The sequence below is a fragment of the Loa loa genome (genome assembly GCF_000183805.2).
Source record: "Loa loa unplaced genomic scaffold supercont3.131, whole genome shotgun sequence".
In the NCBI taxonomy this organism is placed as follows: domain Eukaryota; kingdom Metazoa; phylum Nematoda; class Chromadorea; order Rhabditida; family Onchocercidae; genus Loa; species Loa loa.
In genome coordinates this window covers 132,888-155,869 of record NW_018108311.1, presented here as the reverse complement: position 1 = coordinate 155,869, position 22,982 = coordinate 132,888, and the positions used below count along the sequence as shown (strand labels likewise).

The window sequence follows — 22,982 nt, the reverse complement described above, 5'->3', positions numbered from 1 at the left end:
ATATATATATGCGTATATGTAGCGCCACTTTGTTATTTTTTCTAAGAGCTGGAAGAAGCAAATCATTGAGAGAAACAGTAAGCTGATATAAGCAATGGTAATACTAAACTAGGCGGGATAATATGGCAGGAGAGTTAAGAGTCTAGAAAAAGAGGAAGGAGATGAGAGCTTATTAGCAAGAGGAACTTTTCCTGTAATTTTCTGAACTTCTCTGAAGAGGAAGAGGAAGTTCGAGATGAATTGGGTCACTAGGTTCGATGACCACCAATTATTATACTTATTCCTTCTCTTGGCATAATTGCTGAAGTAACATAAGTGATGAATGAAGTGATCGAGATTGAAATTTCACAACCGCTTACAAAAGGAGATTTAATCAAACAAGTTACTGTAATTGCATAAGTGATGTTATTTGGCCACTCAATACTTATCATGCACTAATTTAACAAAACAGAATTCAATGTAGATACTTCGTCTTCCTAAGCAACATCCAATATTATTTAAATAATCTTTAAAAAGTCTTTGAAAATGCTTGGATACAAATTTAATCTAATATTTGGAGTTGACATCAATATCCACTTTCACTCAAAAACACATTCACCCATACGACACGACGTTCTACCGTCCGATTTACACTAGCACGGTTTTACACCATTCACTTATTCCTATAAGAAACACCTAACATGACTATTCAATTTCTCTAAAAACCATAAGTTAAACTTTTGAATTTTCTGGAAGCATTTGAATTTTCCAACAAAATTTTCGGCAACTGGTATATCAATGTGGATGAGAAATGATACAATACATAATAAAAATTCCTCAATCGAAATATTCTCTTCCTCCCTTAATTTAATAAACGCACAGAGCAAATCCTTAAAAACTAACAAACCTTTTCCATAGTGATTGGAGTTTTGAAATAGTAAATTTCCGGTTCCAGGACTTCCGATGATAAGTTGTAAGTCTGAAAAGATGACATTAAAATTCCTCCATTTTTTAAAACGATATACATAAAGCGCATAAGAAAACATCCTCTATTTGCTAATGTTAAAATAAGTAAAGTAATCATCATCATCTCGTCATGTTAAATGCATTTGTAACGATGCAAGAGGGAAAGTTTTGAAGCGATTTAACAATATCAAAGATATGATTAGAAGAGAAAAAAGAAGATAGAATTTGTCTTTTAGCTTAATTCGAATGATTTATTATTTATACATTCATCTTGTGATATATTTCATTCATTGAACATCCCTTTACACTCTCTAATTACCATAACCTCATACATTATCCTCAAACAATACGTAACATGCAAACTCATCAGTTAATTATTACTTTTCAATCAGTAAACTTGCCTACCATGTGAACACCATATCTCACCAACTACTCTACATTTTGTTCTATGTTACTCATCATCATCATCAACATACCATCATTATCAAATGCTTCACTGCACTATAATTGTATTTCCGGTATTGCTAGTACTTTGCAGTGCATAATAGCAAGAAATAACAAACATTCATATTTTATTCTGAAGTAATATCCGCATATACACTTACACCTAAACTACATGCTACCAACATTCCACAGTAACCATCGCATTCTCCATTACAACTGTACCGAGAATAATGTTTCAGCAACCACTACTGTACTGCTTTATTAAACATGATCAAAAGAAAAAAGAAAAAAAAAAAAAAGGTTTTCGAATCCATAAGTAGGCAACTCTAAAACTATTAAAAAAAAAGAAAAAAACAAGACGCCCACTCACACACTTATACACATGACATATGTGCATTCAGAGAAGCTATGGCAATATGTGACACAAGATAGCTGCAGTTACAGCAACAGCCATCGTATTTAGTTATTTAGTCCAGCAGTGATGATGACAATGACGACGAAAACAACAAGGATGCTAGAGCAGTATTACTTACTGGTAGCATCTGTTACAGGTCACGGTGCTGAAAGCTAGTAACCCACTGAGTGCAGCTACCAACGCTACTACTACTATTGCTGTTGTTGTTGTTGTTGTTGTTGTTGTTGTTATTGTTGCCATTGCTTACTGCCCGGCTCGCTGATTTACAAAGTGCTGTCGTGTCGCATGGAAAAGGTTGCTGCTCCTTCTACTCTTGCCAGTGATAGTTGTAGTAGTGGGAGGAAGGCAGGGGGAGTGGGAAGAGTATGGCGGGGGAAGGGAACGGGTAAGCTTGAAGATGAAGGCGACTCTGCCGCAGTTCATCCAGATATCGCTTCAGCTGTTGGTTGTAGGCAGTGGTAGTGGTGATGTGGTGGTGGTTGTAGTGGTAGCGATGGTAGCATTGGTAGCAACGGTTCTGTTAGATGCGCACCTAACAAGTTAACCTAGACCGTCAACAACATCTTTGGTCGCATATCATCGGTTGATTCGGTTATGCGTCAACGTCAACAACACCCGTTAACATCACTATCCTACTCCTATCCATCGTGTGTGCGTATGTGTATGGAAGCACACACATACACACAAACAGGCAGACAAGCCTGAGTACTTTCCACTAAACAAAAGGATAGGCTCGTCCTCAAGGCAATACACGAAATGCTGTGGACACAACGTACCTCTCCCCCTCCTCCTCCCCCCTCCCCCCCCCACCAATCATATCACCACCAGGAAGGCCTCGTGTATAGATGTGTATATGTATGTGTGTATGTGTATGCGGGTGCGTTGCGATGATGTGCCGGGACATCGTCGATAGTTGTTGCATTGTTAACAACGTACCCTTCCCAACTCTTTGCCTTTATGCTCTCTGTGAAGAAGAGAGAGAACCCACAGAGATCTCCTTCCTAACAGAGAGAAAAAATTAATTTTAACTTTTACTTGTGTATCTCTTCACCTGCATCATGTCTCGTCAATTGCATCCTTTCCTACCCTTCCCTTTCTCTCTCTCTCCCTCTCTCCATATGACAAAATTTCTTCTGTCGATTAAACGACCCGTCAACATCATCAGCCCTTTTCCTCCACCTTCTTCTCTCCTTCCATATCTTCTGCTAACAATGTTCTGAAAATTTGCCATGTGTGTGTTTCAGAACTTCATCACCTTCCTTTTCGCATCTGCAAACTTTAGCACAACATGCTAATGACACCATAAATGATTTGCTTCGTATCAAACGTTTCAATTTAGGTCATCCTGTAAGTACCACACGCAGCCTTATCATCATCTCCAAGTACTCTATTTAATGAACAATATCGATCCGGCCAACGTTGAGTATATGTGCATAGTCAGAGGTACTAATTTGCCCAACATTCATTAACCCTTCTCCCTTCCCGCATCATTTTCCCACATCACACAAAGAGGCACATGTATATACACACTCATCCCCATAAATTCGCTCTATCTCTCTTTCCCCTCTCATTTCCAATTTCCGTTGAATTGTTCGTAACAAGCGCGCGCTCCACACTCGAATTGTAACATTTCAAACAATTGCCCATCTATATGAAACTGCAATACTGCTGATAGCCTGGTTCTTGGCAAAAGAATTTGACATTTCTGCGCTATTGTCATTATTGCGCTATTGTCATTATTGCATATTCTCCCTGCGGAATTACCTGTCCGATACAAAAGTCAAGTCTCGATAAAACTATATATGGAAGAGCACGGTAGCATATTTGATGAAAAGATATAGTAAGTAAAAAACTATGGCCTAATACAGAGTGTTAGTTTCAAGAATCTTCAATTTAAATCAATGAATGCTGCAATTAATTTGAAATAACATTGATATGAAATCGGAAAATTAACAAAATCTATTTACTCAAACTAGTTCCATCTCTCATCACTCCCGGAACTATCCAGAAATTAGACGCGGTACATCATGCGATTAAGCATCAGTCAAATGAACTCACCACGCTAACCGTCCTATATCCTATATTCATGAAAAGCCTTCGATTGTTTTGGAGAAAAATCCAAAAGATTTCACAGAAGAGATAAACATGTGAAGATGCGAATTCGTACTTAGAATTGAATAACCCACCTTTAAGGAGTGCTTCAGTTTTTTGGCATGTGCATCGTTCATCGGTTCTTCTTGGTCAATGGATGTAGGCGTGTTACGTATGTTGCCTGGAGCCTGATTTGACCCACTGCTACTGTCATCATCTACCGAAATACTTGAAAAGGAAGCCGATACAATTCCCAATTTACTGATAGCACCAGGCTGTTCGACAATACTTTTCGAAGTGGATGGGACATTCGAATGGAAATCTTCCGTCTTCGTTTTTACGGTTGACGGCAATTGATCCATATCACCTTTTAATGATGCCTTTTGCTCATTTGTCGATACTATTGTACAGTCATTTGTATCATTTGTAACATTTTTATAGTACGATGGTTTACAACCTGTTAAACTGCATCGTTTTCCACCATCTTCGTAACCTCGTACTTTACTTTCCACAACGTACACATCAGATTCATCAATTTCCGTTGGTCGTCCTAAAAAGAAAATAACTAGGAATTAATAGATACTTGGAAATAAAATAGACACTTAGAAACAATTTTAAAAAAACTTAAGGTTCTAAAACAAATAATATTTCAATTCTTGTCAATTTATATGTTTAGATGTCCCAAAAGAAAATTTGAGTGATAACTGCAGAAATCGGAAAAGTCTTGTACTCTTTAGGGCTTTAAGTTTTAATGTGTTTAGTTTCAGAAATTAACATTAAATTCTTTGCAGCCTAAAGTTCATATCTTAAAGTCATGAACAATTTGATAATGGGGATTTTTATGAACAGAGAAATCTTCACAATATGTTCAAGCATCAGGTAGCATTATACTATCTCTGATCTGACTAGCTTATCGCACCATTTCCAAAGCAAACTCTCTACATTCCCAGTTAGTTAAATAGCAAATGAAAGTTAGTAGAAATGTAACATGTAATCACTCCATGAATTAAGTATTTAAATGCATGGTAACCTTTGGTGTATTCTTTAACGGACATAACTGCACAAAATCCTTGAACATTTTCCAATGGGATAGTTATATCCGGCTGATCGACGGCAAACACTTCTTGCTTATAGAACAGCCGTGCCGGTTCGTGCTTGATTTCACGAGGTCGTGCAAAATATGGCCCAGAGAAAAATCCATCACCCCTAAAAAATTTTTAAGATATTCCAAAAATAAACTTAAAAGCTAGGAAAAAAAATTTAGAAGCTCTTTATCAAGCCCTGCACAAAATAACAGCTTATGCTGAACTTGGCGATAAAAAAGTAATCACTTACTCAACTGTTTTCCACAATTTATCGACCCGTAGTATTGCATTTCGATTTTTCAACGGATTATATACATATACAAAATCTCCTAACCGATACCAACGATCGTTGTACTGCATTTGTTCGTAAAAGATCATCGATTTATTGGCAACTTCTGGTACATCTAAAACCCAAAAAATTGAGAAAGATGTTGCAGTTATGGTAAAATTAGTCTCTTACCGATGAATAATTAGGATACGAAAACTTTCTTAGCCGATGACTAATTACGACATTTTACCATGATATCATGAAACAACAGGAATGGGCAGATCTTGGTCTCCCATGGCCATTCCTGATAAGAATTTTTTTCTGACACATATCCCAAAATATGAAATTTAATTACCTAAAGATAAATTTGTTTTTCACTCGCTGCATAGTGAAAATTAAATTATATATCGGACTTGATTCCAGACAAATTTGAAATTACAAATGAAAAGAAAAAAATTACAGATTAAAGACGAGGTGTTATGTGAAGAAACAATTAAATATTATGGTATAACAGTTAAATCAGAAGAAATTTCTAGCTCTGAGTAATTCTTTTTGAAAGAAGTTCATCTTTATGTTAAAAATAAACAGTTACTTGCAATATCAACTTTCTTTTCTTTTTTTTTTTTTTTGGTATACGGCTTTCTGCTGAATGCCACACTTTCAACCCTAAGCAGAAGAAAGCAACTTATTTCCTGATAATATATAGAACCACAAAACATATTTCATCCTTCCCAAAATGTTATTGAGCCTGTCAGATTCTCGAAGTATAAAATAGTTTCGAGAATAACAGTCAACAAGACTAACAAATATTTTGTTATAAAACCTTAAAATATTAATTAGAAATAACCACAAATTACCAAAAAAAACCTTACCGCTACATACAACTTCCACTCTTTCCTTTTCCAAAACTACAGGTAATTTCTTCAAACGATCGTCTTCCAAAGATGAAATTGAATCAACTGATTCCTAAAGAAAGGAAAATTTATGAGGATTACACTTTCTCAGAACTATATTTTCAATTATCACGGTCATAAAAACACTTGTGGGACAATCATGAAATGATTGATCAATTAATTGAACAATACATAACAGCATAGAAATTTCGATTTCCAGAAGAAATGTACTCGCTTTATTTAACTCCATTTCAAAAATATTTTGCAAAGAACTGTCCTTTTACAATGACACAGCAAATTCATATCTCATATAGACAAGATTGCTACGATTGCCTACAATTCCTTTTGCATGAAATTTCAAAAAGTTACATCATCGTTTGTGCCAACCATCGCACCCGGATGAGTTTCGAATGTTTTCCGGCTTGCAAACACTGACGTGACACGTTTTATCATTGTTAGCGGTTTTTCTCGCTTTATATATTCTACTTTCTCGTCTTCCGGATGGTATGGCCAGTGCTAAAAGGAACAACATATGAATATGTTACCTGTTTTCGAAATGAATAACCACAATGAAAAATTGAAAGAAAAAAGCTGATATAGACTATGTGAAATACAAAAGTGTTGCCACTGATACTTACTTTCAGTTTCTTGAAATGAAGCTGTCTGCCCATATAACGGCATTCACATACATATATATCGCTATCGTCAAAGCCCTAAAGTAGAAATACATTGCCAAATATTAAAGGTGATGTTTATTCATTTGACAATTTTTGCATGATATGAATATTCACGGCAAAAAGGATCAAGGAAGGTCGAATAAAGAAGAACGCTAATATTCAGAGATACATTACTCAGATATCCAGTTCAATGTAGATATGTATAATACGTTTACCCTTTTCTTGATGAAGAACACGGAAGCATAATTTTCTCGAATTATGTGAAACAAAAAACAAAAAAAAAAAAAATGGACTCCTATTTTGACCTGGAATCTCAATCCCAGAAAAATTTTGACCAAAAAACCATCACTAGCAGGTTATCTTTGTTCAAAATCTTCAAAGAGAATACTTTTGGTTTTTGTCTCATAAACTGTCGAACCGGCATGACGTGACATTTTCCAATAAGGCGATCCACCGTTACCGTATCATAGTAAGACGTAAGGAACACTTCCTGAAGAAACCGCTCTAAAAACTCGTGACATACCAAAAATATAAATATAAATAATTAAAATTAATATGAGAGCAACGAAAACGTGGACTTAACTAAATGTTGAATCAGCCATAACGAGCCAATATTTCCAATTATAAACTAACAAAACAAACATTTTCGCAAAATTTCCGTGTAGCTAAATGAAACGTCTCTTCCGGTCGATAGCACCAAGTACCACGTGCAAATGTTTGTCCATCACTATCGCGATACAACCTTTCAATCCTCATAATATGCCGTTGTGACACTGTCTCTTCACTTGCTGGTGCTACATATGCATAATCATTTACTCGATAAATGACCCCACCTTGTCCAGTTGAATCCAGGACAATGTCATCATCCTGAACAATCATTTCTTCACTGCCTTATTTCTTGCCTAGTTAAATAATTTCTTCCCGAAAACTTATCCTTTCAATCTTTCGAACATCAAGCCACATCAATTTTTTTTTGACCCACTACCCTTTGTATTACCATTGTTCAAAATACGTAACAATTTTAACAAAATTTCTAATAGTTATTTAGCTGTCACTTGATTTTCGGTAAAATTTGGTTCACTGCATCAAAGGATTCAAATGGTTTCGTTACTCACGTTCTTTTCCTCCATCATTTTTTCAAAAAAAAAAAGCTTAAGACAAAGTGTTAAATCAGTAAGTCAGATAAATTAACGGCTTCGTTATTCAGACCACTTACCACTTATTATCACTTACAATAACTCGAGTGGACAGATAAGCACCTGGAAGTTCTGACCAGAGGATCGACCATTAGGTGGGATTTTAATTATTGGGTATTATAGATACAGTTGTTCTGGTAAGAATAATCTCATTATTATTTGACCAAAAATGTCAAAATTTCCAAAAGCCTGAAGGAAACTCTTGCCATCCCACTTTCAGTTAAATTTCGTTTGAAATTGGAACTGGTCAATTTCTAGCTTTAATTTTCTCAAAAATACAAGAAAACTGACTGCTTTTGGCCCCAAAGTCTCAGATTTTTTATTTTCCTCGTCATCTTTTGCCTCTTCTAACAGTTTACGTTTCCGAATATTATCCACATGCGTAAGCAGCACTTTTTCGGTATACCAACGAGCAGGAGAGAGCAACGTAGTACGAGTCAGATCATCACGCATCTTCAGATAATACATCCAAAGCTCGACTGTATCTTCAAAAACCTAAAAATTCAAGGTATCAATTAGCTTGCCAGGTTTACAAAAATAAAAGGACATCTTGTGTCACTATGTTCAAAATGAATTCGAACTGAAAACGCTAAATAAACAGCATGGCCGAAGGAAAATATAGAATGACAGATTCTAGCTAAGGATATCAGTATCTTTCGATTAAAGATGGAATTCATTAAACATTGTTTTCCGATAAGGACTTTCCTTCTCCACAATATGAAGTAATCAAATCAGTATCAAACGAAACTTGGTAATTAAATATGAAAAATTTTAATGAAAAATATGAAACAAATATGAAAAAATTTTTTGTTCAGTTAATCACTTTAAAACCATTATTTATTCTTATTAATTCCAGCTGAACTTAAAATATAGCATCACGACGTTCGGCTACGCATGTCGTAGTTCTACGTAAGGCACACAGTAATTTTGAGGAATGCGCATGCCGTCGAAAAGATTGAATAGGTTTTTATGCCGTAACACATCTTTTTAACTTACTTGAGAATCGGAATGGGCATGCTCCATCGCTACATTGAACAAAAAAAAGAGATCATCTTGAAACTTATCCAATCGACGATAACGACCCTGCAAAATTACACATTTACGAAGTTCTATTTTTAAAAGTTTCTGGGAATTTCTTCGGATTTCAGAATAAAATGCACAATGGAGTTCTGGGATTTTTTAGTGATATCCTTCCGCCAAACTTTCAGATGTGAGCTGAGGAAAAAGTAATCCAATATCCGGGGAAGATCATCAATATTCCTTAGTAGCCTACATTTCAGTGCTCGATGCAGTCGTGCATCGACTTTCCTGCATGGACTAATGGCACTAATCGAGTGGAAATGAAATCTAATTGGAAGTCAATTAGATTTCAATGTACAACTACAGTATAGAGTGCAAAACCAATTTGGCATCTAAAACAATGCCAATCGTCATGAAACATTAGCCTGTTCTCAACGCTGTAGTGATAAACTGACTGATGAGTCTTCACCCCCAACAATAATTCTATGCAATATTTTAACCTGTTTTAACCTGCCGTCATATTTCCAAATACTAATCTGAAGCTTTCTAACAAAACAGATAAATCTGCCAAACTTAATTTCAAAGTACTTAAATGAATGGAAGAGAAAAAAATAAAGAGAGGGAGAAAAAATGATACTACCTTATCTACATTTCTTTTCATTTCATCGATGGAGAATGGAATGTTCTCTGAATCAATCCCTTTTCTCCGTAACATTCCCGGTAAGTCAGCCAACGAATCTGAGAAGCACCGGCCATCAGAGTCCTATAGCAATGTGAGCAATTCAATATGCTGATGAATAAAGAAATATCAGCATGACTGAATGAATCGTTCCATCAGTGTAACTTAATGTTCATAGACAATCCTTAAAGTTTTTCAGTTTTTCAGTTAATCCTTAAAATCTAGAGCACTGAATATAAAATACCTGATGATTATTAACTGAAATAAGAATTGAGGCAAGAAGAGCTTGAACTTCTGACTGTACATTTATTGCTGATGCGCTATCTTTGCATAAATCGCGTTTTTTCAATAGAATTAGTTTTTGCAGCGAAAGTGCATCCTGAAATTTAAATGCTTAAGTGAATGAAACTTTTGATTCTGAAAGGCTCTAAGCTATTATTACTTAGACCTGGAGTGGTCGAAAAAGATATACTATGCCTGTCTCATAGTGTTATGCAATGGCACCAGTTCATAGTAAACAGGACTGCATGACGGCTTTTGGGCTCGTGGTTTTGATGTCTTGCATGCATGACGGCTTTTCAAGCCCATTACCTCATAAGAAGGAAAATCAAACCTTATAAATCATACTCTCCGGTTCATTATAACGGCAAGCGTTATCAAACATCAAATTGAAATCACTAATCAAGGCATCGGTCGAATCATAATAATTTGATGTGATCCGATTCCGAATTTTTGTAAGATCAATTGGTCTACGGATTACATCATAATAATCGGGATAATCCTGAAAAAATAGTTTTCCTTATCTCCCACAAACTGATATTTTCAAACGTAAAATCTGATCTTTTTTTTTGCATCCAGGTCCGGTATTTGCCAATTAAAATTAAAACTTACAAATTTCGATGGTAACTGCAAAAATGGAAGTGACAATTCACGCCCGCGTTCATCTCTGTGATTCCTTATAAGATTATACAATTCGTACAATTTAATCTTATCAAATTCCAATTCAGAATTGGACCCAAACATTTTTCGCGAAATACCACGGCCTGTTTTAGTAGCATTCATAGGTGATACTGTCGGCGTCAAAGTACTACAAGAAGGTGAAGAGGAACGAAGGTTATCCGGAAGATGTATATGTGAAAGAAAGGCCTCGGATACCGACACATTTGAGCCACTAAAATTAAATAATGAAAAAAAAAAGAACAAAAAAGGAAAAATGGAAAAAAAGATAAACAACTGAGTAATTAACGAAAGGTTAGAAATGGCATATTTTTTCCTGTTTGCATTTATTCCCGTAACACTAATCTTGAACCTTCCCTAATAACAATAATTTTTCATCCAGTGTGCTTTCTTCACTACCTTATGTACTAACGTCTAATTTCTAACATAGCAAAGATAAAGAAAGTATTTACCAAGAAAGGTCACCCTCAAAATCAAGATCATTACATCTACTACTTTCACCACCACTGCCATAATTTTTATGCTTCTTCGGTGCTAAATTCGGCTTCACTAATCTGAAAGTAATTATCACTGGCTTTTTCCATTGACAATTCAAAATTACTTTTGCTAACAACAAATGACTTGGAAAATATAGACATTCTTAACATTCTAAGAACTAAATAGATACAGACTAACTTAAACTGTAAAACCTAGCGAGAAATAACTTGACAAGTGCAAATTCCGCTTACCCAATTTTGCTTTTACAATGTTTGGGATTACAGACTGGCAAGTCTGGAATTCCACTAAGCGCATTGCGGACAAGAGACTGTAGTGTTGTAGCATCACGATAAATTTGCGAATCAGGCTCGTTGAAATCCCATGCGTTGTGGACAAGTAGATCCATATCTTTCATGAAATCACTCGTTGATGTATACTGAAACAAAAGCTGTTTAATTCAATCGATATTTAGGCATTATCGTGGAAACCCATTTCCAAACTAACTCCCAGGAAAAAACGACTGAAACTAAAAAAAGAAATCATACAACTTAACGGGATGGCAATGAAATCAAAATGAACCTTCGAATACGGATTGCAAAAATTATGTTTACAAGGAAATTAGAACAACATTTATCGCTTGTACGTCATATTTCTTTCATAAATATGTTTCATTCTTTTATATTTTCAACCTTACATTACGGCCGCTCACTAAATATTCTTCCTCAAAAAAAAGGGAAAAAAAGTCCTCATAACGCAAAAGTTTATGCGTGGAGAGAACATTCCCAGGAACATTTAATTACAAACTCCTTGGAACATTTATTCAAGTTGTAAGTTCAACATCAGAAATCGCATTAAAGGAAATGGGATACACCATGTACAGCGATGCCACAGAAGCAAGCGAGGATTCATTTCGAGAGCAAAAGAGGACTTGAAAAGTTTCGAGAAAAAATCATCCTACCTGATCAGTTTCAATTTTATGTTTAATCGTGGTTAAGTCAATAGGTTTTTCAATATAATCGTAATATTCTGGATAATCTTTTCTCGATGGTAGGAACATAAAAGCAGTAGCAATACGTCGTTTACCATCCTGCGAATTAGTTCTTTCATTTTTGCGCACTGATAAGTAAAAATTTTAATGCGAAATTACCGCTGTTACTTAGCACTATCAGTAATACTTAGTGGACTGACGATTGCCCTACTTATTATTAATCCCTTTGTAGTCTTACCAAATAATCAAATACGTGAATCCAAGATTTTCATAAATGATTATGTGCGATATTTGAAAAATTACCATGTGATCATAAACAGTGTTCCATAAAACTGTCAGTTTGCTCCGAAAAACTGCTAACATGTCACCACTGTATCCTCGGCCACTTCCTCGTCTTTTAAACTCAGAGTTTTCAACGTTCGATGATGGAACAGCGAATGATTTTGGCTTTGGGCCTGAAGTTGTAGCTTGCGTAGATATTGATCCCCCCATTTTCTGCAGTTTCTTCCAGACAGATCGTGTAACAGTCAGCGATTGTGTACTTTTATCTGATATCCTTTCTTCAGCTTCGGTTACTTTAATGTTCTAAAAAAAGACTTGAACCTTACTACGTATTAAATCAAGTTTGACTTTGATTAGACAATTTAAACTTCGTCGAGGAACAGCCGATATTTCATCACTGACCGTCGGTTACCGTTTCTTAAACTCAAAGCTTTCAAAGTCTAATGACTGGATGATCCTGACTCTGAGTTTGAAACTAGAGCTTGTGTAGCTATCGGTAACTGTCGATATAAAGTGATGATCTATTAAGATCGTCATAGTTAACAGAACTGTATGCTTTATATAAAGGCTAATATCGGTCTTCCAAAAGTACATCGATGTGAAACATATGCCCAATTAAATTCTTTATTTAGGCTGATGTAATTAGAGTCCTGACAATGATAATGATATGGATTAAAATGATGTCTTACTTTTTGCAACGTTCGAGCTTTTGATCTTGCCAGCCTTTCCAGCTTTGCTGCTGCTTCATAAATATCTGAACCTTCAACGTTGTAAGTTTTGGCATTTTCAAAAACTAGTACAATATCTTTCAGAAGCTCTTCCAGCGTACGATATTCACCACGTTTTAGCTTTTTGTTTATCATAAAAAGAGACATGGGATCAGAAATTTCGTCAAAATAGTCGGGATACCAGCTAAAAAGTCAAAAAGTTAGTCAAGACGCATTTTAAAATCATCCGAATGAAAAACAGCAAGTAAACAAACAGCAGATGAATAGAGTTACAAGAAAACGAATCAAGAAATGATTACTCCTCAAAAATTTTATTGATGAAAAAAGCTGTAGATTGAGGAAATCGTGTCGGATACAGAGATTTAGGAAGTATACATTTATGCAAAGCTTTATTTCGAAACTACCTTTTGCTGGGTAGCTCCAAAAATGGATCTGCTAGATTAGTTTCCCGATCAAATGGGTTGGGTTCATTACGAATTGTCCAGTACAGTACCCATTTCGGCTCACTGCTATGTTCCGAATCCTCATCTTCTTCCGAATCCTCGGAATATTCTTCGCTCGAATTAGCTGTAGCATCCTGTGTTAACAGTTCATCCAGAACTTGTTTATTTGCGTTGATCCTGAAATTGATTTCTTTCTTACTTCTGTTACACTTCGGACATGTTGCACATAAAGAAAGCCCTTAACATTAAAATTAAAAAAAAAAGTCAAGGGACTAACCTCTTAATTGTTAATGGCTTGTGTTTAGAACTGCATAATTCTGCCTTACGTTTCATGTAATTTTTCAGCAACATAGAAGCATCCTACAACAAAAATTTCGCAGATGCAAAACTTTAGGGTGTTAAGATGACTCGCACGGTTTAAATCTTCTACAAATTTCATGCGTTAAACTAGTATTTGGAATGCCATAATCATTCCACGAGCATGAGGGAAAGTACGAAATAAATCTACCATTAAATATTTGACTGCCACTGTTGATATGGTAAAAAAAAAAAAACTCTGTTGTTTAAAACATTATCGAATGATTTAGAACTTCATAAAATAGTTGATGCTATTAATGGATATAAATGACGAAACAAAATCCAAAGAATGCACAAACTGCATAATGCACAAACCTTACTAATCATCGAACCCAATTCGTTGAAGACTTTTGCATTTCTACACATTAATCGAAAATCCGCATCAAATTGCTGCCAGGTGTGATATTCGCCGGAACGTATCTTTATCGCAATTTGTTTGAGATCAATTGGTTTTTTGATTCGGTCATAATAAGTAGGAAATTCCTTAAATCAATTCCCATTCAAAACTCAAAGGGTGCACTACCAGAAACAACAAAAACACAGTGTGCGAATGATACTTTTTACATTTACAAAAGTAACGACTGTCAGTTATTGGTAAACATAATCCCGTTGACAGCAATATTGCATAGTATCATAAATTATCGTTCAATTTAATGGATTAAGAAGAAATCGTAATCTATACAGAAATAGAAATCTATGCGAAAACAAACTTCTTGAGAGAGTAAAACACGGAAAGGCGGGCTGAGCAATCGGCCGGTTTCATCCGTAAGTTCCAAAGTGCAGACAATGATTTCTTCCAGTAAATCAACTGAAACTCCATCGCGTTTTGTCTCAAGTGTCTTATCCTTTTGGCTGTAATAATTATAATACTTCTGGAAAATTTCAAACCATTAAAAAGCTGAGAAAATATTACAGTTCTTACCTTTACTACATGTTCCAACAAAAGAATTCCATATATCAAAAATTATTTTAGGAAACTTCCAACTTAAAACCGCGTCACTCTCTATTAAATCGTCATCGTTGCTGAGAACAGCCAATTTTCATATTTTGAAATTCATTTTTGTGAAGAATTGTAACAATCCGTTCATATGACATCAAGAATATTTCTACAATATTAGTGGTATTAAAAAACATTGAAAAAAACCGAACCGTTCTTCCATTTCTGTGACGGAAATACTCCCAAGCATTTGCTTCCTCTGCAACTCAAATAATTCCCATAATTCACAAGCATCTTTGTACTCTTGACTGCCTTCCTGAATCATGCATTTTAAGGTGAGTTAGAGATCTTATACTGTATTCTAGAGTCATTAGGATTGTCCCAACGGTTAGTACAGTAAGCGTTGGATTGATCACGCTATTTGTAAACACAGATTCAAAAAGCATATCATCATACTATCCTGTCGAATCGTTCCATCTGATCCTTAAGTTGTGAAAGACATAAAACTCGACATAAAGGATCGAAATATCGACTTGAAATTCGGATTAAATCCGGAATTCACAGAAAATTTTTAACCTTATAGTAAGCTTTATTGTTATTGACCAATAGACGGATATCTGCAGAAAGATCCTCGACAGTGCTGTATTCTTCGGTTTTAATTTTCTGTTGAATTCTTGTCAAATCGATCGGATGCGTGACAACGTCAAAATATTTCGGATCCGTGCTGAAAACAACAACAAACATTTAAATCATTGTGGGTGAAAAACAATCTCAGTCGACAATTATTCAAATGGCTAAAATTTATGGATTTTCATAAACTTTGATAAACAAAAATCCATACCGACGCGATGGTGCACGGATGAAATTTTCACAAAGTATCCGATTATCGACAGTCCTGTAACTACGTAAAGCGTCCACCAAATCGGCACACTGCCGCAACTAAATTTATCAATTTATCCTTCAAAATTCCAAATTTAAATCCAAGAAGTTAAGAATATACATTCTCCCTATTTCTATTGAAATCAAGTTACCCACAGTTTCCAAATAATTGCACAATTAATACTTAAAATTAAAGCTAAAAAGAAACAACGGAGCACTAAGATATATCTGAAAAACTTAACTCACATTATTATGTACAAGAAGCAAATATTTCAGCACTTTACTTTTTTTTATGATTTCCATTACATTTTACGTACTTGAAGCAATTATTTAACCACCTGCTATTTCTACTACTTATTCAAAATCTCATTATTATTTATTCAACCTCTGCTCAAGTTATCACTAGCATTAAGTCTACAATGATTTTTTACCTATGTTTAACTGACCTTTATACACGATTTACTGAAAACATAAGGTTCATAGAAGGCATTACTGTTTTCTCAACATCCGAAACTTCAAACCTCTTCGGTCACTGTTTCCACTTTTAATTAATTAGATTTTAGATAAGCAGCTCTTTAACAGACAAAATCAACATCATTTATGTAATTTTACGCGAATGACAAACGTTCATCCCAATACAAGTATTTCCTCAAATCAAATTTGTTGGATGGAAAACAAATGTCTAATCGCTTATAATCACCATCAAAAGAAAAATGAATATAAGGAAAGGATATTACGTCATCCAATTCTTCCCTAACATTACGCGAACGTCGCCCATATTTCTTTGGGATGGTCGATGACATTTCCTCTTTCACGTACATCTTACGCTTCACTCCACTCATGGTGGTATTCTTCCTGCAAAAAAGCACTCTAAAACTATTCCTCCATATCATAGTTTTCCGACTATACGACCGTATCTCATATAAAACCTTTCTCATTTGGTTGGTATAACCTCTAGTCTAGTGGTTCCCAAATCTTTTCTTGATCAAGGACCACTTTTGATTTTTTTCAACCACCACAAAACTCGAAAATAATAAATTCTGTCAAATTTGAAAACAAACTTTGATCAAAACTTTTTACGTATTAGTTGAACTCAGACGTGACATCATAATATTAAAGAGGCGTATAATTTTTAATATCCCTCGCAGACCATATTTTAGTCCTCGCGGATCATCTGTGGTTCGCGATCGATTCTTACACTGCTTGTACCCTTTTAATCAGTCTTGTATTTATTTAATATAAATCTGACTTTCAAAATATAGTTTTTACCACCAACAACCACACAATAATAAATTAGCTCAGTATGACGCAAAAGAACCTGAAATTATTGTCTTAACAGTTCGAATAGCTATAAAAAATATCAATTAAGTTGTAAAGGAAGTGAATCTTATTTCATACTTCATCGTACACATCATTGTCTATTACCACCGATTAACGAATTACGATTGATGTTAGGTAAATTCCCCACATAATTCCCCGTCATTCCGGGGAATCTTTCCCCGGTTGTTACCATATCGGACCACTTGTGGTGGTACTGTTTGCAATGTCACTTACAATTTCATCTAAATACACTCGCCCTTACATAACACAACGTAAATCCGATAAATTGACGAAGATAAAACGACCCCGTCAACATTTCCTGGCCCGTTTGTTCGCTTACCTACTCGCTCGCATGTAACTAATTTTTCCGTTAAAATGACGTGCCCCAGTATTAACTTTCTATGAATGTTTACGTCAAATTTACGCAATAAAATCTCGCAGTACACGGGAGCAATAAGTGCCAACCACAAGAACCATTCGCGCATATCGTACAGAAACGCGAGACGCATCGCATCCAGTTGCAAGCAGATGTCTCGCGTCGCGAGCACTTGGCGGTAATTTGAATTTAGCTGCAATGCTCTCTGCGGGTGTATGTGTGTGTGCGAGGGGGGCGGTGTGTCGTCCCGATTGGATCGATAAGCCATTGCAAAGATACTCTGAACGCATCTGTGTAGGTGTATGTGTGCACATTAGTATGCGTACGTGTGGGTACGTACGTACGTGTGCTTTTGTGTAAGTACATATTTTCGTGGACGTACGTGGGTTTATGTGTGGGCACATAAAATGTATTGATAATTGTACGCGTGAATGCAAGACATATGCTGGCATGTGTGTTTTATTAGTTGCATGTTTGCTGTAAATTGAATAATAACAACAGTGCTTGAAGTAGTACGTAATAAAATAAACATGCACTGTATGCATGTTAACGGTCCACATCGAACATACATATGTGCACTTATTGTTGCACTTGCAAATTTAAAAAATTTCTGAATGCTCATTTTGAAAACTTATTGAACCTTTCCATTTCGCACGGGCACGTAGTTCAGTATTAATTATCGAGGTTACGATTTGCATGAAATTTGCAGAATTAAGCGCAAATGTAGACATATGTTTGCTTGACTTAACATATATCGTTCCAATATTTTATCATTTAGTTATACGTCAGTTCACTTTTTCAGTTCACGTTGCATGCTATGCTTGCATTACGATAAATGATATGAATTGGAAGTGAATCACAACCAAATGCAACGTGATGATGCAGTACATGATTTTACACTGCGCCACTTTGCTTATACTTCATTAAACATTATACAATACTTTCATTATGCAATACCTTGCTAAACCGAAATGCAGTTTTTTGAATTCCATAATTCCCCAGAATATTTCAAAGTATTGCATTCACTCTCAATTCGTAACAGCATAAAAAGGACATTTGTTGTCACTTTAATGCGACGTTAAGAAATTTTTAAAGGTTTAAATTTAAAATTCACAGCAGAAATCGTGTCCATAACGTTGACATTCTTCACGCTTTTGTTCATTTCTCCCATGGTGTTTTCTTGCCATTTTTGGTCAGAAAATTTTCGCTTATTTGAATACTGAAAATTTTTATAACAGGATGTGTCATTTTTTGTCCGCATTGTAAAAGTGCATCCAATTTGACAGTCCGCTGCCGTGCACTCCTCGCATATATTGTCCTGCACTTTCTGTACGATCATCTGTTGTACTGCATCGATTTTATCCCATATCGCACTACTATCCTAGTGCTACGCTGCATTAATAATATATTCACTTGAACTTTTGACCTTATTATGTGCTGCACTGTTCTATTAGCAGCTCTGCATGTCAAATCTTTTGGCAAGCTTTCTTTGTGTTAAAAGCGTCATAAGGGCAAATATTCATGTAAAAATATGAGAGTAGCTCTCTCATATTTTTCATCCGCTAAACTCGCTCACGCTTGCATTCGCGCTCTTACTGTAATTTTTTTTTTTCACGCCCTTCTCTTATTTGATACGTACTTTCATGCTTGCCTTTATAACGTCTTCCGTACCTTGCGCACTTCCTAAACAAGGAGATTTATCGAATTGTATTATATTTTTAAATTATGATATTATCGACTTTTAGGGTATAATATATGTAATGGCATCGAAGCCTAAGCGGCGAAAGACGGAAGAGTTGGATGAGACAGAGGCGATACTTTTAGGCGATGATTTGAAACAAATTAAGAATATCTTGCTAGACTTCAAGGTTGTTCGCGTTTTTGTTTCAATTTCGTTAGTAAGAACGAGAATCATCCAAAACATATGCAAGTAGTGTATTAAATGAATGTCCCAGAAATACTTCAGTTATTGGCAGTAACTTACCCTCGAATAGGTTTTCGAGTTAGGTTAAATCATTTGATTAATCAACGGCAGGTTCGATCATTATTGAAAATTAATTTAGTCATTTCTGTCATTTCCTGTAAGGTTAATTCGGATTCTGGATTTTAATTGATTTTCTAGAAATTTTGATATTGTTGAGGAAAGTATTTATACCGGATTGGCATGTCTAGGCACTTCGACACTTCATTGAGTATTTTTGCCTATGATAGTTGATAGCTATTTTATGGAATTGGAGAAATACTTTGTTTGCCATAATTGGTAGAACTGTAAAAGTAAGATGTTTAACATAACGTAGTTCAAAATTCGAATTTGATTAATATGAACCGTAGAAATTTTTAGGAAATAAAAAAGGTCGATGCACTGGAATCAAAAGTAAAGGATTGCCCACGAATTGGAGTTACATTGATGACTGTCTTATGGAAATGTTCCCTGCAGAATTTCGATGATCAGTAAATTTTCTTTTTTGTTTCGTGAACGCATAAATTGGAGCAATGCAAACAAGAATCACTGTAATATTATCGCTTTAAAGAACCAATCTTATATTACTGTTATAGCTTCGCTGAAATCAAATTTAAAAAAAATACGGTATTTATCAATCCAAATGGAGTTATCAAATTTAGGTTATGAGTATTCAATTTTTTTTTTGTTTTAATTCCCATGTTCAGTCATCTTTCCATCAATAATGATTAAAAATAAAGCTTTTCCAGCATTGAAACACAACAGCATATCTTGAAATGCAATTAAGATACAGGGATAACTGACATTGTTTAGAGATATACCAATCTCTTGTGTTTATTTTCCTCACTTAATTAAATCAGATATATTTAAATGTTGCTGAGCTTGCATATAGATGGTACTTAGAAACCTGATACCAAATATTAATGCAACTTTTTCTCATTTGCAGGCCACAATGGTTGCAGATACTGTATGATGTTCTGCGTATTTTGACAAATATCTACGGAACAATACCATCCTTATGCTCCGAGGTTGATTTCATTTAATGATTTATGTAAATTTCATGGACTTGCACTTTTCTGAAGTTTAAACTTCTTACGTTTCAAAACAACTTTCTACTGTTAATACATTACAGCTGGCCGAACCGCCCGGAAACTTTGCAAACATTGCAGGTATATTTGAAGTTCGCTTTGTTTATTTTTTAATTACTTAAAATTTGAAGTACTTTAGTTTATCACGCTCCGGATTTTGTGGATAAAATGACACAAACCTTACGAATTCTCATTATACTTCAACTAGGCTTTCGGAATATATATTGACCATTTCAAAAAATGGAAAAAATTCCAAACATGTTTGTAAGCCTGAAGTGCTCGGCATTGCTAATTTTATCTGCTGGGGCAACAACTAGGTAGAGCAAAATGCGCAGTGTCTTCTAAGTTCATTTATGCATTTTGATTAAATTCACAAAATGTCAAAAAATTTAGTTCGTTTGTTGGAAAGCGGTCCGAAAGTACCAATGGAGGTGAAATGCGAAGTGTTTCGTCTGGTATGTAATGTTGCAACAGATCAACGGTGTATGGAATTGATTACCGAAAATACCCATCTAGTAGATCGCATAGCGATGGCGATTGATCATGAAGTCATTGAAGTAGCGAAAGTAGCCCTGAGAGCGGCGAACTTTCTAACGGTTAACAAAAATGGTATCAAAGTTAGTGCGTTTTTTTTTTGTTTTTTTTAAATATATCAAGTGTAGAAATATCGCACTTCATCCTTAACTGAAGCATACAACAGTGGCGTGAAACTGGTAGCGATCGAGAAATTGCTTGCAATATGCCGATCGATAAGATCCTCAGAAAAAGAAGTCGTTGAGTGAGAATTGGCAGGTTTTAGAAAAAAAATTGAGATCATAATGCGAAATTTCTCTTTAGATTAGTATGTTATACTTGAATATATTACAGTTTTAGCTCAAATCACTTTTTGTGAAATTAGCGGGCAAGATCACTTTTGGCTAAATTATATGATCTGCGGGTTTAAAACCGATAACAATACTGTAAAGCACAGCTCTTCTTTAATATACATGTATTGATAATTGCGAACGTTGTTTTTTGACGTTTATAGTTAATTCATTGCTGAACATTTTACCATACTGTAGAAACCTTTTCCATCACCGTAAAAGAAAACAAAGACAAAAAGGCCTTTACTCACGCCGTAATATACTGAACAGTGAAATGAGTTGACGCTGTGATGTTGGGTTTAGAAATGTGTAGAGTAAATTAAGATTTTCGAAAGGTATTTGTCCTCAGCATTAACGTGCAAAGTAAACCAGCAACCAAGGGATATCCATAAAGTGAAAGTAAAATAGTGAATGAAACACATAAGAAACTTTTATTTTTATGAAGAAATCTTATAAAAAGCTTATGATTACAATTAAATATGTACAATTATAAAAGGGAAAAGGAAACGAAGAGAATGATGAATCACCATGTCCCTTAACATCATTATCAAGCAGTTTTTAATCATGATGTCAGGGAACATGTCCGATTTTCGAGTAAATACGCGTTTCCACTCTTTTCTTATTTATTAATATTTCTGCTTTCCTTGTAATAAATTCCTGCACTCCCTGTATTAGTTCAATACAATATCTTAAAGCAGTTCTTCACTCCCACTTTCATTTTTTTTCACACAAAAAAGCCCCTTATGTTTCTTTCAACATGGAATGTGGTGTAGTGAAAATCAGACAGTGTTAGAAAAGTAAATTATAGGGTTCTTGAATGGATACTGGTACAATTTTCTTATTGTTTGGTAGGTTGGAATAGAGTTACATTCGGTTTTGTTGGCTTGTGGAGCTGTGGTACCTGCTTATCATGATAAGCGCGAACTGCCTCTTCTGGATAATCCTTATTTGTCTGGAAAAACCAAATGTCAGTAACGCAAGAAAATGTTTCCCTATTGTTTACTTGAGCAGTGACCACTTGTAACCACACTCATAATAGAGGTAATGAATCCATTGATAATGCAACGAAATCTCCAAGTGATAAAGGAAATACTAAATTGCACTACCTTTGCAACCAGACCACTGTGTGCGAGCACATTCTTCGACTGCTCTTCCATTTCTTCACCGAAACCTTCTTGTGATGCATCCTGTTCTTCCAATTTCTTCGCCTGATTTCTCTCGGATTCCGAAGTAAGTCGCGTTTTCCGAGTTCTCCTTACACCACCAGCGATTTTTTCGGCCGGTGCATGACCACCTTTCAATAAGTCACTCTGTTTGCTTTCACTCATTTAACTGAATAAACTCCAGAAGTGGAATTTGAATAATTTAGTTAAAATTGTGCAGAAAAATAAGTGATAGTTACAGGTCAATGTAACTAATTTACTCGACATTTAAGAATAACAAGACTAACGGTTAAACACATCAGTTATATTTTAAAATAAGGGCTAAAATATATCTTTAAATATTCAGCAAAATATATTAAGTATAATGTAGGAGTCTTGTTTTTTAAATTTGTAAAGAGTTATTTGTTGAGTATATGCCTTTTATGGCTGCGGCCAAGAAGTTTCCCAATGT

At 35.1% G+C, this 22,982-nt stretch overlaps 4 protein-coding genes across 4 annotated transcripts in view; 1 reads left to right on the top strand and 3 right to left on the bottom strand.

The window, feature by feature from the left end:
- LOAG_17810 (polybromodomain protein) overlaps positions 1-16,622 on the bottom strand; it is a 21,010-nt gene extending 4,388 nt beyond the window's left edge. Inside the window, exons 1-28 of the mRNA XM_020450474.1 lie at positions 16,499-16,622; positions 15,724-15,821; positions 15,459-15,606; positions 15,095-15,198; positions 14,656-14,797; positions 14,261-14,428; positions 13,866-13,948; positions 13,550-13,765; positions 13,107-13,329; positions 12,439-12,720; positions 12,106-12,234; positions 11,399-11,583; positions 11,123-11,224; positions 10,605-10,884; positions 10,327-10,494; positions 9,958-10,092; positions 9,675-9,797; positions 9,011-9,097; positions 8,306-8,509; positions 7,461-7,685; positions 7,207-7,308; positions 6,780-6,854; positions 6,511-6,657; positions 6,121-6,214; positions 5,231-5,384; positions 4,926-5,101; positions 3,991-4,445; positions 887-958 (exon numbers count right to left, since the gene is read on the bottom strand). Of these exons, the coding sequence (XP_020305850.1) occupies positions 887-958; positions 3,991-4,445; positions 4,926-5,101; positions 5,231-5,384; positions 6,121-6,214; positions 6,511-6,657; positions 6,780-6,854; positions 7,207-7,308; positions 7,461-7,685; positions 8,306-8,509; positions 9,011-9,097; positions 9,675-9,797; positions 9,958-10,092; positions 10,327-10,494; positions 10,605-10,884; positions 11,123-11,224; positions 11,399-11,583; positions 12,106-12,234; positions 12,439-12,720; positions 13,107-13,329; positions 13,550-13,765; positions 13,866-13,948; positions 14,261-14,428; positions 14,656-14,797; positions 15,095-15,198; positions 15,459-15,606; positions 15,724-15,821; positions 16,499-16,603 (4,482 nt within the window). The 5' untranslated portion in view covers positions 16,604-16,622. The remainder of the gene's footprint in view (positions 1-886; positions 959-3,990; positions 4,446-4,925; positions 5,102-5,230; positions 5,385-6,120; positions 6,215-6,510; positions 6,658-6,779; positions 6,855-7,206; positions 7,309-7,460; positions 7,686-8,305; positions 8,510-9,010; positions 9,098-9,674; positions 9,798-9,957; positions 10,093-10,326; positions 10,495-10,604; positions 10,885-11,122; positions 11,225-11,398; positions 11,584-12,105; positions 12,235-12,438; positions 12,721-13,106; positions 13,330-13,549; positions 13,766-13,865; positions 13,949-14,260; positions 14,429-14,655; positions 14,798-15,094; positions 15,199-15,458; positions 15,607-15,723; positions 15,822-16,498) is intronic.
- Positions 16,623-17,323: 701 nt separating this feature from the next.
- LOAG_04724 (hypothetical protein) lies at positions 17,324-17,725 on the bottom strand (the record flags this gene model as incomplete). The annotated part of the gene is made up of 1 exon (XM_020446664.1): positions 17,324-17,725. The coding sequence occupies one exon, from the start codon at positions 17,723-17,725 to the stop codon at positions 17,324-17,326; it is 402 nt and encodes a 133-aa protein (XP_020303024.1).
- A 1,467-nt stretch (positions 17,726-19,192) lies between these two features.
- LOAG_04723 (hypothetical protein) lies at positions 19,193-21,287 on the top strand (the record flags this gene model as incomplete). Its single annotated transcript, XM_003140260.2, has 6 exons — positions 19,193-19,325; positions 19,799-19,908; positions 20,364-20,445; positions 20,550-20,586; positions 20,899-21,122; positions 21,168-21,287. The coding sequence occupies exons 1-6, from the start codon at positions 19,218-19,220 to the stop codon at positions 21,285-21,287; spliced, it is 681 nt and encodes a 226-aa protein (XP_003140308.1). The 5' UTR covers positions 19,193-19,217.
- Positions 21,288-22,010: 723 nt separating this feature from the next.
- LOAG_04722 (Bm-DAP-1 protein) lies at positions 22,011-22,819 on the bottom strand. Its single transcript, XM_003140259.2, has 2 exons — positions 22,475-22,819; positions 22,011-22,320 (listed from the first exon to the last, which is right to left on the bottom strand). Exons 1-2 carry the CDS (start codon positions 22,694-22,696, stop codon positions 22,207-22,209), a joined length of 336 nt encoding a protein of 111 aa, XP_003140307.1. The 5' UTR covers positions 22,697-22,819; the 3' UTR covers positions 22,011-22,206.
- Between the last annotated feature and the right edge of the window lie 163 nt (positions 22,820-22,982).

Bases quoted from the DNA above. Each gene is read 5' to 3' on its own strand.
- LOAG_04722 (XM_003140259.2), bottom strand. From the start codon at position 22,696: ATGAGTGAAAGCAAACAGAGTGACTTATTGAAAGGTGGTCATGCACCG. The intron at 22,321-22,474 runs GTAGTGCAATTT...TGGTTTTTCCAG, and splicing joins ACAGTGGTCTGGTTGCAAAG to ACAAATAAGGATTATCCAGA.